The 16,026-nt window shown below is 43.7% G+C and overlaps 1 protein-coding gene across 2 annotated transcripts in view; it reads right to left on the bottom strand.

Moving 5' to 3' along the window:
* LOC110532305 (plexin A3) overlaps nucleotides 1-15,502 on the bottom strand; it is a 144,034-nt gene extending 128,532 nt beyond the window's left edge. For both annotated transcript variants that reach the window (XM_036988238.2, XM_036988239.2), the window contains exons 1-2: nucleotides 15,293-15,502; nucleotides 7,810-9,078 (exon numbers count right to left, since the gene is read on the bottom strand). In XM_036988238.2, the coding sequence (XP_036844133.2) occupies nucleotides 7,810-8,991 (1,182 nt within the window). In that variant the 5' untranslated portion in view covers nucleotides 8,992-9,078; nucleotides 15,293-15,502. The remainder of the gene's footprint in view (nucleotides 1-7,809; nucleotides 9,079-15,292) is intronic.
* Between the last annotated feature and the right edge of the window lie 524 nt (nucleotides 15,503-16,026).

Below are 16,026 nucleotides of genomic sequence, written 5' to 3'. Positions count from 1 at the left end.
TTGATTAAGTTTGATGCTAGCTAGCAACTTACCTTGGCTTCTTACTGCATTCGCGTAACAGGCGGTCTCCTCGTGAGGCAGGTGGTTAGAGCGTTGGACTAGTTAACCGTAAGGTTGCAAGATTGAATCCCTGAGCTGACAAGGCAGTTAACCCACCGTTCCTAGGCCGTCATTGAAAATAAGAATGTGTTCTTAACTTACTTGCCTAGTTAAATAAACATTAAATAAAGATGTATAAAAAATAAATGTTAAAAAAATCGGCGTCCAAAATTACCGATTTCCGATTGTTATGAAAACCTGAAATCGGCCCTAATTAATCGGCCATTCCGAATAATTGGTCAACCTCTAGTCCAAAGTCAAACCAACTTGGAAGTTTAAAGACAATAAAAGTTCTTCCATAGAAGCTGCTTCTCCGTATGTATAATTATTTAGGCCTATTTCAGATAATGCATGTCATAACAAGATGTCCAGCACATTAAGGCAAGCTTCCTCCATTCTCTCGCCTCTCCCTCAAAATGTCAGCTGCATCTTGCGTCCTACACTCTTACTGGTGTGTGTTTGTCTTTCATTCTGATTAACCATGCTGTTACGGCAAAATACAATTTGCTTTTCACGACTTTCCTATATAGATTGAATTGCTTATCAGGTCCACAGCAAGCTGATCTAGCCACGCTGACTGGTGAAATAATTTGTGATGCACCGATATGACATTTTTGGCCGAAAGCGATATCCAATATTGTCCGTGCCAAAAAGAAACGAGCAGCGTGGCCAGGAGGAGCAGACATCCTGGACACAGTGCGTATCACCGCAAAACATGGTGCCTGACCGGTCACACGCTCCCCACGGTGAGTACAGGGAGTTGGCTCTGGTTTAAAACCTGGCTCCGATCTTCTCCCACGTCCAGGATCCCTTACCATCCAAGATATCAGAGGATATCTTGGATGGTAACGGATCCTGGACGTGGGAGAAGATCGGAGCCAGGTTTTAAACCAGAGCCAACTCCCTGTACTCACCGTGGGGAGCGTGTGACCGGTCAGGCACCATGTTTTGCGGTGATACGCACTGTGTCTCCAGTGCGCATTCACAGCTCAGGTGCATTCTGTGCCAACTCCTTGCACTTGTCGTGCTAAAGTGGGTATCTGTCTAGGACGGGTTGTGCCGGCTCAGCGCACCTGTTCTCCAGTGTGCCTCCTCGGTCCAGGATATCCTGCGCCGGCTCTCGGATATCATGCGCTGTATCCCCAGTGCGCTTTCACAGCCCAGTGCGTCCTGTGCCAGCTTCCCGCACTTGCCGTGTGGTCATTTGTGGTCATTTGGTCATTTGTCAAGGACGCATTGTGCCTGCTCTACGCTCCAGACCTCCAGTGCATGTCCACAGTCCAGTACGTCCTGTGCCTCTTCCCCGCACTCGCCCTGAGGTGCGTGTCACCAGCCCGGTGCCACCTGTACCGGCCCCATGCATCAGGCCTCCAGTGCGCCTCCACAGTCCAGAGCTTCCGGTGACAGTTCCCAGTCCAGAGCTTCCGGCGACAGTTCCCAGTCCAGAGCTTCCGGTGACAATTCCCAGTCCAGAGCTTCCGGTGACAGTTCCCAGCCCAGAGCTTCAGGCGACGTTTCACAGTCCGAAACCTCCAACGACGGTCCACAGTCCGGAACCTCCTGAGACTATTCACAGTCCGGAACCTCCAACGACGGTCCATAGTCCGGAACCTCTTGAGACGGTCCGCGGTCCGGAACCTCCTGAGACGGTCCACGGTCCAGAACCTCCTGAGACGGTCAACGGTCCGGAACCACCAGAGACGGTCGGCAGTCCAGAGCCTCTAGCGACAGTCTGCGGTCCAGAGTCTTCACCGACGCTCTGCTGTCCAGAGTCTCCAGCGACGGTCTGCGGTCCAGAGCTTCCTGCGACAGTCGGCAGTTCAGAGTCTTCAGTGACGGTATGCAGTCCAGAGCCCCCAACAGGGGTTCCCAGTTCGGTCCGGTTCCTCTGGCAACGATCCATCTACTGTCACGCCCTGACCATAGAGAGCTGTTTATTCTCTATGTTGGTTGTGGCGTGACAGTGACTAGGGTGGTTTAGCCATTTCCCCATTGTGCTTTGTGGGATATTGTCTAGGTATAGTTGCCTGCGAGCACTACTTTGAGCTTCAGTTTTTATTATTATTTTTTTTTTTTGCTTTATTGTTTTTGTTCTTTGAGTTTCTCTTCAAAATAAAAGGATGGAAACATATCATGTGGCATCTTGGTCCACTCCTTATAACGATCGTGACAGTTCTTCCCCCAAAACATAACAAAACAACATAATCTGTTTCAGTGTCTATAGTTAGCTAGCTAACTATAAAGCTAGGTGTCATCATCTAAAATAACCCTAATTTATAAGACAGTTCTTATTTGATTAATGGTGGTCGGACCCATCTATATGAAGCTAGCCACAATAAGGATTAGCCACAATAGTGGACTTTGCGGTTAGCCTACAAAATAAAAGTATGTCATTGACAGTGATGCAAATGAATGCAAATAGAAGAATTATGCCATAATTTAATAGATCATAAACGAGGTTGGAATGTTGTTATATAAAATCAACAAAAGACAGTTATTTGTTAAGTTGACAAAAATCTGTTGAAATCACACTGGATGTATTATACTTTAGAATTGTGTTGGGGGCATACTTATTTCACTGTACAGCCTTATCTATGGAATGTGGATCAATGACATGGGTTATCAGTCTACTCAGTGACACCCAAAGAAAATTAGCATCGTAGCTCTTATTGCGGGACTCTGAAACACCGGTGAATTGAGACACATTTATTGTCAACCTGTGTGTATTCAATACTATTCCCAAGGAAAAACAATACTGTGTGGATGTTTTGGAGTCTGATAACTCTGAGGAGGACATTGGGAAAAAATATATTGGGTATTAAGTAGACTGTTACCCCATTTCATTGATCCACAATCCTTATGTAAAGCTGTACAGTGCAATATGAATGTCAATACACACAATAGGCTGAATGGGGAGGTGATTTCACAGTCACAGTCCCGCGATAAGAGCTACAACGCTAATATTTGCGTAAATTCTTCACAATTGTGTTCTGTATGTGTCACCGAGTAGACTGATACCCTATGTCATTGCTTCACATTCCAACCTTGTTTAATATTATCTAGTCTAAATATGGCATGATTCCACCAATTGTATCCTTCTGCATCACTCAAAGAGGTACTTTTATTTTGAAAGCAAACAGCAAATTCCACAATTGTGCCTAATCCTTATTGTGGCTAGCTTCACAACACATAACCCAGTTAGGTCGAGCTTCACTAGCCAGATGAAGCTAGCTAGCTGCTTATTAGGTTAGCTTTGGGCAACAGGGTTAAGTAACTGGCTAGCTATTTATTTTCAAGAACTGAAGTTCAATTTCAATAGGCAAACAACAAGTGGCTACCTAGCTAATACTTACTCACAAGGATTCCTAAATCAAGTGAAAATGACTGCAGTTTCTACTGGTCATTGTTTTCAGGCTGGTTGTATTGGTGCTATCTAGGTACCAAGCTAAAGCTATCTAGCTACCCCAGAAGTTGCGGTCGACAAAATAATGCTTTATTACCAACGTGGCATTGTAAACATATCGTTCGTGGCCGGTGTTTGCTTGTTTGCAGACTTTTTTGTACAGTTTTGACAGTGCTACTGATAGTAGTGGTGGCGCTTGGCTTGCACTTGCAAATTCAGAACACACAACATTCTATAATAGAACTGTGTTATTTGACGTGTCATAGTAAAAGCTTATTTAACTCGTCAAATAGTGTTATTTGACGTGGATCTTTTTTGACACGCAAAGACCCAAACGACGTTCCATAGTATGTCGTGAAGCTAATAGCAGTGACGCCACTCCTGTGTAACTCCGGTAGGGCAACATCTGAACAGTAGCGCACTTGGTAACGTTAGTGTGTACCAGTGCTTGACCAGTCGCGAAAGCCAACATCACCCACGACAGAGAATGGTTGATTGTCAAGGGCAATGAATTACATTATCTTGGAGTTAATGGATTTCGCCTTCGAATTGTCTCGCTGAAATGTTCTTACTTTTCAAGTGACTGCTCGACTTGTTGACTGCTCAAGCCACACCGCAGACATTGTGGGCTAGCTTAGGAATGCTGTGTTGCACGTGTAGCACAAAATTTTAAGTGGCGTCATTAAGTCATGTACCTACGTTATATAGGTATGCACGTCAGCTTTGACATCGGTTTTTCACATTGCCGTTAAACTAGACTAGATGTTGGCATTTTTAGCTAATATTGGCCGATTCCGATATGTTCACCGATATATTGTGCATCCCTAGAAATAATTGAATGTCGAGCTAAATGTAAATTAAATAAAAATGTATATTTCATAGGTTTAAAAAGGAACAGAAAGGAACGATACAAACCGTGACTTTTTTTTGGTTCGAAACTGGTTCAAAACTTTATTTTGCTGGTCAGAACATTGGGGGGAAAAAATAAAATATGGTTCTGTTCAGAATGAAACGATCAGATGATTTTTTTCCCCCCCTGATTACAATTCTGAAATATTGTATAAAATCTTCATATGAGGTGATATCTCATCACATTTGAGCATATTTGCATATAACACAAATACATTTTTGGGGACACGGGATAAAGACAGCCTTAATATTTTGGTTAAGACATCTCCAGGACAGGACTTACTTAGCCCAAATTATTGATATGTCCTTTTTTATTCTTTCTAGCTGTAAAATACTAAAGACGTAGGTAAAAATGCATTTCTGGCAAATTGTTTCAAGAAAATGTTATCAATTCCCTCTGAGTAAGACTGGAGAATATATGTAAGGATAACCACAAAACTTCGGTGAATGTAGATGCTTCTGAAGCTGAGAAAAATCTCTTGGCGTGTGGGAAGAGTCTAACTTTCGGGAAATGGCAGTTAAAGGCAAGTACACTGAATTTAGCCTACCAATCGCCAAACGCCTATTTTGACCCAATCACTATCTCTTAAAAGTAAGTTAGTACTGTATATACTCCAGTTTCTAACATTTCGGTGTGCGAGTTCATTAGAACGTGCGTTGAAGATGTTGTTCCCATAGCAACGATTAAAACATTCCCTAACCAGAAACCGTGGATTGATGGCAGCATTCGTGTGAAACTGAAAGCGCGAACCACTGCTTTTAATCAGGGCAAGGTGTCTGGTAACATGACCGAATACAAACAGTGCAGCTATTCCCTCCGCAAGGCTATCAAACAAGCTAAGCGCCAGTACAGAGACAAAGTAGAATCTCAATTCAACGGCTCAGACACAAGAGGCATGTGGCAGGGTCTACAGTCAATCACGGACTACAGGAAGAAATCCAGCCCAGTCACGGACCAGGATGTCTTGCTCCCAGGCAGACTAAATAACTTTTTTGCCCGCTTTGAGGACAATACAGTGCCACTGACACGGCCTGCAACGAAAACATGCGGTCTCTCCTTCACTGCAGCCGAGGTGAGTAAGACATTTAAACGTGTTAACCCTCGCAAGGCTGCAGGCCCAGACGGCATCCCCAGCCGCGCCCTCAGAGCATGCGCAGACCAGCTGGCCGGTGTGTTTACGGACATATTCAATCAATCCCTATACCAGTCTGCTGTTCCCACATGCTTCAAGAGGGCCACCATTGTTCCTGTTCCCAAGAAAGCTAAGGTAACTGAGCTAAACGACTACCGCCCCGTAGCACTCACATCCGTCATCATGAAGTGCTTTGAGAGACTAGTCAAGGACCATATCACCTCCAACCTACCTGACACCCTAGACCCACTCCAATTTGCTTACCACCCAAATAGGTCCACAGACGATGCAATCTCAACCACACTGCACACTGCCCTAACCCATCTGGACAAGAGGAATACCTATGTGAGAATGCTGTTCATCGACTACAGCTCGGCATTCAACACCATAGTACCCTCCAAGCTCGTCATCAAGCTCGAGACCCTGGGTCTCGACCCCGCCCTGTGCAACTGGGTACTGGACTTCCTGACGGGCCGCCCCCCAGGTGGTGAGGGTAGGCAACAACATCTCCTCCCCGCTGATCCTCAACACTGGGGCCCCACAAGGGTGCGTTCTGAGCCCTCTCCTGTACTCCCTGTTCACCCACGACTGCGTGGCCACGCACGCCTCCAACTCAATCATCAAGTTTGCGGACGACACAACAGTGGTAGGCTTGATTACCAACAACGACGAGACGGCCTACAGGGAGGAGGTGAGGGCCCTCGGAGTGTGGTGTCAGGAAAATAACCTCGCACTCAACGTCAACAAAACTAAGGAGATGATTGTGGACTTCAGGAAACAGCAGAGGGAACACCCCCCTATCCACATCGATGGAACAGTAGTGGAGAGGGTAGCAAGTGTTAAGTTCCTCGGCATACACATCACAGACAAACTGAATTGGTCCACTCACACAGACAGCATCGTGAAGAAGGCGCAGCAGCGCCTCTTCAACCTCAGGAGGCTGAAGAAATTCGGCTTGTCACCAAAAGCACTCACAAACTTCTACAGATGCACAATCGAGAGCATCCTGGCGGGCTGTATCACCGCCTGGTATGGCAACTGCACCGCCCTCAACCGTAAGGCTCTCCAGACGGTAGTGAGGTCTGCACAACGCATCACCGGGGGCAAACTACCTGCCCTCCAGGACACCTACACCACCCGATGTCACAGGAAGGCCATAAAGATCATCAAGGACATCAACCACCCGAGCCACTGCCTGTTCACCCCGCTATCATCCAGAAGGCGAGGTCAGTACAGGTGCATCAAAGCTGGGACCAAGAGACTGAAAAACAGCTTCTATCTCAAGGCCATCAGACTGTTAAACAGCCACCACTAACACTGAGTGGCTGCTGCCAACACACTGACACTGACTCAACTCCAGCCACTTTAATAATGGGAATTGATGGGAAATGATGTAAATATATCACTAGCCACTTTAAACAATGCTACCTTATATAATGTTACTTACCCTACATTATTCATCTCATATGCATACGTATATACTGTACTCTATATCATCGACTGTATCCTTATGTAATACATGTATCACTAGCCACTTTAAACTATGCCACTTTGTTTACATACTCATCTCATTTGTACATACTGTACTCGATACCATCTACTGTATCTTGCCTATGCTGCTCTGTACCATCACTCATTCATATATCCTTATGTACATATTCTTTATCCCCTTACACTGTGTACAAGACAGTAGTTTTGGAATTGTTAGTTAGATTACTTGTTATTACTGCATTGTCGGAACTAGAAGCACAAGCATTTCGCTACACTCGCATTAACATCTGCTAACCATGTGTATGTGACAAATAACATTTGATTTGTTTTGATTTGATTTCTCTATTAAATGGCCTTTACAATTATGTGTGATTCAATGTAGAGAGCTCTTGAAATGATGGATGTATGTCCATTTAAAAGTGCTTAAAATTAATGAAATGTTAATGTCGGTAGTATGATCAACTAAATAAAATATACATTTACATTAAGTTTTTGACATTTTGACATTTACTTTTTGAACTCATATAGTACTCATATTAAAGTACCAAAACAACCCAAAATCTCAAAATGTATAAGTAGATGCAAAAATCTCTGGTGCCTGGCTTTAAATGTTTCAATATATTCATAGGGCATTTGGGCTATTTAAGTTAATGAGGTATGGATGAAATATGCAAGTAAACCCAGCAGAATATTGCCTTTGGGGCTAGGGCCTGAGGCTGGATAGAAGTACTTCATTTGAAGTGGAATTACTAAAAAGAAATGGTGATGACTCACCGTGTTGATGCAGGGTAGCTCCTTGTTGAGCAGCCAGGGCAGGGACAGCTTGCCTTCCCCACGGTAGCACGACTTGATCCTCTCCCTCATGGCCAGGTTGATCTGATGCAGGGTAAAGAGACACAGGACCGTTTCCCGAGGCGGGTTGGCCCGGTTCTTCTGGCCCTGGGAAAACACCACAAACAGCACATCCTCGTCCTCAGACAGCCCCAAGGCCTGGGCCAGCATCCGACCTGGACGGTGCTTGTAGGCAGACTGGACCAGCCGGTACTCCACCCCATCCTTGGTGCAACCCAGGGGGAACTCCACGTAAGAGTAGAACTCTGTGTCATTGGAACACATCCGCACTATCTTGGAGGTGAAGAACTTTTCACCGGTGGCATCCATCTGGGTGAGCTGTGTGTCCAACTGCAACGTCAGGAAATAGATGTAAGTACGGCTGGAGAATCCATACACGTAGTAAATGTCAAACGCCGGGTAGAGGGACAGAGTGTCGGAGGGTATCTTGATTTGTGAGGACACAAACTCGTCCTGGTAGACCAGACTGAACATGTTAACACTCTCTTCATCAGCGACCAGTTTACGGCTGGACAGGGTAGGGAAATACTCTGACTTGCCATCGATGGCTGCCCCGATAAACAGCCGGCTAGCCCCCTTCTTCTCATTTTTCCACTTCCCTTCTGTTCTGTCAACCACCACTCCTGCCATGCCGTCAGCCTCCCTGGCTCCAGAGAGGTAATGCTCCTTGCGGTGGTGGGGCTCTCCCAGCTTGAAGAGGTCCTCCAGCCGCAGGAACTGACAAACACCCTGCCAGATGCTTCCACATGCTACCAGGCGGTTGCCAGCGTAATCAACCAGCAGCAACTTGTTGACGTTGTCAGAGGACTCCAGTTTATGTGCACAAGCTCGGACGCTGGGAGGGGGGTAACATTTGGCGTTGTCATCCACAGGGCCAGTCATGTGTGAACGCAGCTCTGTTAGGTTGGCAGACAGCTTATAGACCCGGTTCACTGCTCCCACATAGACCTCTCCCGTCCGGCTGTGCACTGTGAGATGAGTGAGGCTTGTGTCTGTGACCCTGTAGGTGCCTGTCTCAGGGGGAAGCTTGGTCGGGGCCATAGGGAATGCATTTTCGGTCCCAGATTGTAGAAAAAGGAAAATAACCAGCCATTTGGGTGTCATAATTGAGATCTTTTGGTGGTGGGAGAATAGAGCTCGTCACGTGAGCTTATTGCAGTCCTTGTCCGTCTCAGCTTCAGTGGTTCATGTCTGAAATGAAAAATAAATGTTGGTTAGGATAGGATAGGATAAAGGATATTACCTTAATTTCGACAGGGAAGTCATATTGAGACGAAAGTCTCTTTTACAAATAAGACCTGAACAATAAAAAAACAAGCACATTACAACAGGCAATGGATTGTATGCACAAGTAAATAGCGTCCGCTCTTCAAAGTTTAATGGGCTTCATGCACTCCAAAAATTAATTAGCGTGAGAAAAATCACATTCAAGGAGTTGGTGAACTCCTCACTGTAGTCCATTTTGAGGTATTAATGACTAAATGTGCGAGTCAGCCACTGAGACAGTTGTGTGTGTGTGAGGGAGGTTTGGGGGAGTGTATTGATCCTAGGGCTTCTGCTGGTGCCAGGGATTGTCACTCCCGCTCCCCTCACTCAATGGATTGCTAATAAACTTTTACAGCCATCACCAACACTAATCCAGAGCACATTTGTTAATTAGAAAGTATCGCTACTAAGAAAAGAGAACGTGACGACAACAGAAGATACACAAATGTACAGGGGTAAATTACACCAAGATGTCTGTGCTGCGATATATTAGTAGCCGACAACAGGATAATGCTCTAGTGCTGGGATAATGATCTAGGACCGGGATAGGAAGTTGGAACACAGGAAGAATGGGCCTTCAGTCATCTGACACATTTCAGCAGTTTGGGGTTGAAGGTATTAGCAGCACACAGACAGCACCTCTAGCTCTTACTAACCGCTACTTTGTTCTCTGGGTGAGGTGTGCACGATACTCTATCGTCAGCTCATTTAGTGTCCACAGTGTTTGGTGAGTTTTGATATTGATGTTAACTCACAATAATAACAGTAGCTTTGTTAGGTTGCTGTCTGTGAGTGTAAACATCTTTGAAGACATGTCTCTGACCTCACTGATTATGAGTCATCATGAAGTAGTTACAGAGAGGGCATGAAAAAACAGGAACTCATCACAAATCCAATCATCCATGTAATAGTGTTTTTCCAGAAAATAATTGTGTCTTACTAGCATTACCTACTCTCCTTTAATGCATTTTATGTCACATTCGACAACAGTTGGGGATATCAAATCCTTTGTTTCGCAAATAGATGCACCCCAAAATAGCACTTCTATCAAAACTGATTACCTTCATTGTGAGAAATGATTTATTTGTGCTCACAGGTCTAAATGGATACGCATGGATAAGAATGACATTGCAAGACCTCTCCTAGTGATAGTCTCGTGTGAAAAGTGAGATTTTCTAATGTTTTTTTCTCTTTCATCCACCCATACATACCCTCATGACAATGACTATGCTTCATGAATACAGAGAATGGATAGAATCATTCCCCCTGCAAAGATCAGTGCAACACTTTCTCATTAGCAGCCACTATTTGAAAAATCTGCCCCTGAGTGTTTTAAGTTTCATAACAAATGGTAGAACGTTTCAATGAATACAAAATATCTATCTGCTGCAAAAAATGCTCAGGGGCAGATAGGAATCTACTGCAAAAGAGCAATTCTGAAGATAGTGGATGCACCCTTCCCTTACACGTCTGTGACTCAACAAAGCACTCGCGAAGTTCTGAAACAGAATAGGTGAGGCCCCTTGCTGCCTTTAAATTCAGCGCAAAAACAATACAATGCAGTATTGTAGTACATTTTCTGACTTGTGGAATACTATTGAGCAGCAGTCACAATGATTTCATTACCACAGTAGAGAGAGGAACACTGGTGCCATTTAAAGCTGAATGCCCTAGCAGAAAATCAGGACCTGGAATCTCAGAATTCTAAAGCAGGGATGGTGCTACGGCTGAATTGAAAAGCAGACTCCAATGATTGACTTAAATAACAACTGTAAATAACATATGAAACCTCAGCGGGAAATAAGACCAGCGAGAGAGAGAGAGAGAGAGAGAGAGAAAGACAGAGAGAGAGAGAGATAGTGTGTGTGTGTGTGTGTAACTATTAACCACCCGAGAGTAAGCTCATTTGACAGTGATTAGGTTTAGTTGAAGACTTACTAGTGTGGAACATATCCTATGGGTTTGTGATGCGATATGTAATAAGCTATAGATTCACTAGGCTATTACTCAATACCTACCAATGGCTTTGTTCAGGACATGACATCTAAGACATTATAAGAACAGATCGCACCCAATATTGCACTATTCTGATACGTAATAAAAATTAACAAGCAAGTTCAAGTTATGTGTAGTGCAATTCCAAGGCCCAAGACAGCCCAACTCCACTCTTTCTCCATTATACCATTATTTACCTGAACGTCTATCTACTAGTGTAGTTGGATAAGATGAAGGATGGAGGGGATGAGAACATCAGAATCATCCTTAAATACTGACTGGCTGCTGCTGCCTGCCACCAAGCTCAATATCCTTTAGAGGAGGACATGGGAGGGGGCCATGTTTTTAGATGAATGGTTAGGAATGGAAAGAGTCTGTGGAGTGTCTGTGAAACGTGAACTCAAAGAAGCAATCAGTGCAAACACCATTTCACTTAATCAAGGACTCTGAAAACACCACTCTCTCTTCACTCGTACTTCTCTAATGAGGGTCAGCAGAGCTTGATAAAAAAAAATTGCTCTTTTTGCTAAATTAAAGATGCTGTACACTCATGGCTACAGATGACCAATACCAATAATCTATTTGAGAGGTTCATTTCAAAAGCACTCACCCCTACTCAATTTTCTTAAGTTCACATAGGGGTCCGTTGGCCTCTTACTTCGTACAGTAAACTACTGCAGGGTGGAAGGTAGCCTCGTGGTTAAGAGTGTTGGGTCAGTAACCGAAAGGTCACTGTTTCCAATCCCCAAACCGACTAGGTTACAAGTCTGTCAATATGCCCTTGAGCAAGGCGCTTAACCCTAATTGCTCTGGATAAGTGCGTCTGCTAAAAGACTTAAATGTCGGATTGAATAGGACCACCAAGATCTTTCCTTTTATAATCAAGTCATATTTTTGCCATAAAAATGTATATGTATTGGGACGAATACAAGCTCAGTCCGATGATGCTGTGACACACCGCCCCTGACCATGACGGACCCTCCACCTCCAAATCGATTCAGCTCCAGAGTACAGGCCTCGGTGTAACGCTCATTCCTTCGACGATAAACGCGAATCCAACCATCACCCCTGGTGAGACAAAACCGCGACTCTTCAGTGAAGAGCACTTTTTGCCAGTCCTGTCTGGTCCAGCGACGGTGAGTTTGTGGCAACGTTGTTGCCGGTAATGTATGGTGAGGAACTGCCTTACAACAGGCCTACAAGCCCTCAGTCCAGCCTCTCTCAGCATATTGCGGACAGTCTGAGCACTGATGAAGGGATTGTGCGTTCCTGGTGTAACTCGGGCAGTTGTTGTTGCCATCCTGTACCTCTCCCGCAGGTGTGATGTTTGGATGTACCGATCCTGTACAGGTGTTGTTACACGCGGTCTGCCACTGCGAGGACGATCAGCTGTCCTTCCTGTCTCCCTGTAGCGCTGTCTTCGGCGTCTCACAGTACGGACATTGCAATTTATTGCCCTGGCCACATCTGCAGTACTCATGCCTCCTTGCAGCATGCCTAAGGCATGTTCACTCAGATGAGCAGGGACCCTGGGCGTCTTTCTTTTGGTGTCCTAAGATTCATAACTGTGACCTTAATTGCCTACCGTCTGTAAGCTGTTACTGTCTTAACGACCGTTCCACAGGTGCATGTTCATTAATTGTTTATGGTTCATTGAACAAGCATGAGAAACAGTGTTTAAACCCTTTACAATGAAGATCTGTGAAGTTATTTGGATTTATATGAATTATCTTTGAAAGACAGGGTCCTGAAAAAGGGATGTTTCTTGTTTTGTTGAGTTTAAGTCCATTACATCAGTGGATAAAGGAGCACATAGGGGACAAACGAAGGAAGTCAAAGAGTCATCTGATTGTTTCCTCTTTCTGTTATTTTAGTACTGTTTATCATCCTGTAGGGTCAGTAGTTCCCTCTCTATCCTCTCTCTATTACAGCAGCAATGAGAACAGGAATCCTGGCTGAGACACTGGCCCAATGTTGTTCATTATGAACCCAAACCAATCCCCAAAGACCACTCACTTGCATAAAGGAAACAAACGTATTGCACAGCTTATTGCACAGGGCCATGAACTAAACTAAGGAACAACAGGGGTATGGAATGGCTAATACACTGCATAGGCAGAGAGTGGTATGGAAAACCAGTGTGTGTTCCCATTAAGATGTTCCCTTTAGTCTTTGGTCAGACAATTAAGAAATTGGTACCATTACTTTCCCCATTAGAATTTCAAAGATAAAGCTTAATGTGAGCACGAGCCTCAGCACATGGTGTTCACATTGTGAGTGTGGCTATAACACATTAGGTAACTATTAGGTCAATCTATTGGAGGTTGCTCAATGTGTTTCTGCTCTACTTGTTGCCTATCATTTGTAACCACATAGGGTGTTTCCTTTAAAGCCATTCCCTGGCTGTTACCTTTGGGAAGAGGGAGAAAGAAATGACCTGCCCAGGAAAAAGAAAAGTTGTCATTAAAGATAAAAGCTAAGTGTGTTACCTCCATGGCAGAGCAGGAGCAGACCATGGAGAGGATGATATTAAACTGAGAAACGGCTTGCAGACAGAAGCTATAACCAATGTCTGTGACTCTCCTTGCCAACTAAGCCTGGACCTTACTCGGCCAATGATATCATGAAACTCTAATGCCCCTTGTATACAATGACAAATACAGGATAGAATCTTGCTTTGGTGATTTCAAGATCGCATGTCTGAACTGGCTGACCATTTCTGCTCTCTGATATAGATGAGCCAATAGGTTTAGAGGTATGCAAATGAGTTTATTAGGCGTTCCATAGCCTTTATTTCGCCACCAATTTTCCCATTTATGAGTGTTAGCTGTAGCTTAGAGGAATAGGCTAAAGCACTAACAGTTTCATTCAAACTCATTCATACAGGGAGGGTAAAGTGAGGGTGAAAGAAGGGTGAAGGCCAGTCCCTCCATTAGTTTCTTTCCTTATAATCTCATATTGTCTGGATTAGTCTAAAAACTGGCATTATTCTGCTGTGCTGACATTAAAAGACAACCAGACATCAGACAAGTGCTTGTTTTTGCAAATATTTTGTGGCACATGAACAGGGCGGCCCTTGCATTGGCCCTGTATTAATTGCAACCTCCCTATAACCTATGGTTTAAACATCATTTTCGTCAACAGTGGCTATAATTTTAATTGTTAAAATACACATTGTATCGTCTGCAGTGTCCTCCCTTACGAAAACCGTCAATATTTCATAGGGATGAAATAGGCTACGTGATTTGAAATTGCATTGTGAAGAAATCCATTGTCTTACTAATTGAGAAGGACATTTGAGGCAATGGGTAGCCTATTAGATTACAGTTATTCACAGAAGGGAATGTGTTTCTAATTCGCGTCCACATTTTCTGATAACAAATGCGAAGTCACGTGACAATATATCACAGGAGCTGTTACAGATGTATCAGGCAGTAGTAACCTGTGTGAAAACAACCCGAAGACGAATACACCCTGTTCGTGTGGCAGCCAGGTTAATCCAATTGGCAGGTCCTGCTTGGAAGACTATTGTAGTCACATAAAAAGCGCAGATTCCCAATTTGATAACATTAATCTGCCAAATTAAACCTTAATGTTGACATTCAATCTATATAATAGTCTACTGTGTTTTGGCTTAATCAACTCTCTAGGAAAATAACCTACCCATGATGTTATCAGATATTTGCAGATGTTGGATAATAATTAATGTGTCGTTTTGTAAATAAGAAAATGAACTATGTATGAAGACCAGGGTGTTCCCATGTTAATTTCAATGAAATGTAAGGCAAATCGATCTGTTTTTCAATCTGATAAATAATGTTTTTAACGCCCCCTTTGTTCTGAATGGAACGGCGGCGTCTCCTTGCATCACACACTATGCTACACATCCAGGCAAAGCCCGCACGCATCCTTTCAAAAGGCATGATAAAACTGAAACATGCAGTCCTAGTGACTATTGCTTGTGGATATGTTATAATCACATTCAAGATACAAACTGCATGGTGTTCTAAAAGCCATATAAAGCCCCGTCATGTTTTTTTTTTTTTAAAACATGCTTCGGAATCAAACGTTAACGTTACTCTTTCTCACCAGCATCGGCATCGTGAGATGAGATCTGCAATGAAACACGGGCTCATGGACCTACCTGTATTTAAAGTGCAACAGTTACATCCACAACCACGTACAGTTCTTTTTCCCGCGGTTATCACATAGGCCTATAATTATTTGTTCATTAATTCTGTGCAAAATCCTCGAAATAAACCAGCAGGGAATTCACTGCTTGAATCGCATGACAGTCTCTAACCATTAGGAATGGTCTCGCTTTCTTCAGGAGAAAGGCTTGGGTAGCAATCCCTTTATGGAACGTACCACTTTCAACAAGGGGATTGAAACTCACTGTTGTTCAATAAACCATCGAATAAGAACAAATACGATTGCTACACTGAGTTACCTATGAACTATTACATCTATTTAATTACAATACACAGTTTTTCTTCACTTTTGGTCTCTATGTATTAGAATCATATATGATCACATTTGGCATGTGCTTAAATCTATCCCAGTACCCTATTTGGAACAGGCTCGCCCATAATTTAGTATTTTTTCTACCAAACCCAGTCCCAGATGTTAGGGAGAAGGCTGGATTTCCAAGGCGGGTGGAGATGTTTGCTACAATATGACGACGAGATACATGAATGAATGATACATATGTTGCAGATAAATTAGTCTAAACTCTCTCACGTGGAAATAACTGTTAGGCCTGATCTGTGACTGTCTCCAGGTTATGACTTTGAGGGACTTTCTGTGCTTCAACTAAAGGAAAATGTAACTCATATTATCAGTCATTTTAACTCTGTAGAGTAACCAATCAATATTTTT

The sequence above is a fragment of the Oncorhynchus mykiss genome, chromosome 9 (genome assembly GCF_057628025.1).
Source record: "Oncorhynchus mykiss isolate SJ-2025 chromosome 9, ASM5762802v1, whole genome shotgun sequence".
Classification (NCBI taxonomy): Eukaryota; Metazoa; Chordata; class Actinopteri; order Salmoniformes; family Salmonidae; genus Oncorhynchus; species Oncorhynchus mykiss.
This window is presented reverse-complemented; position numbering and strand designations above follow the sequence as displayed.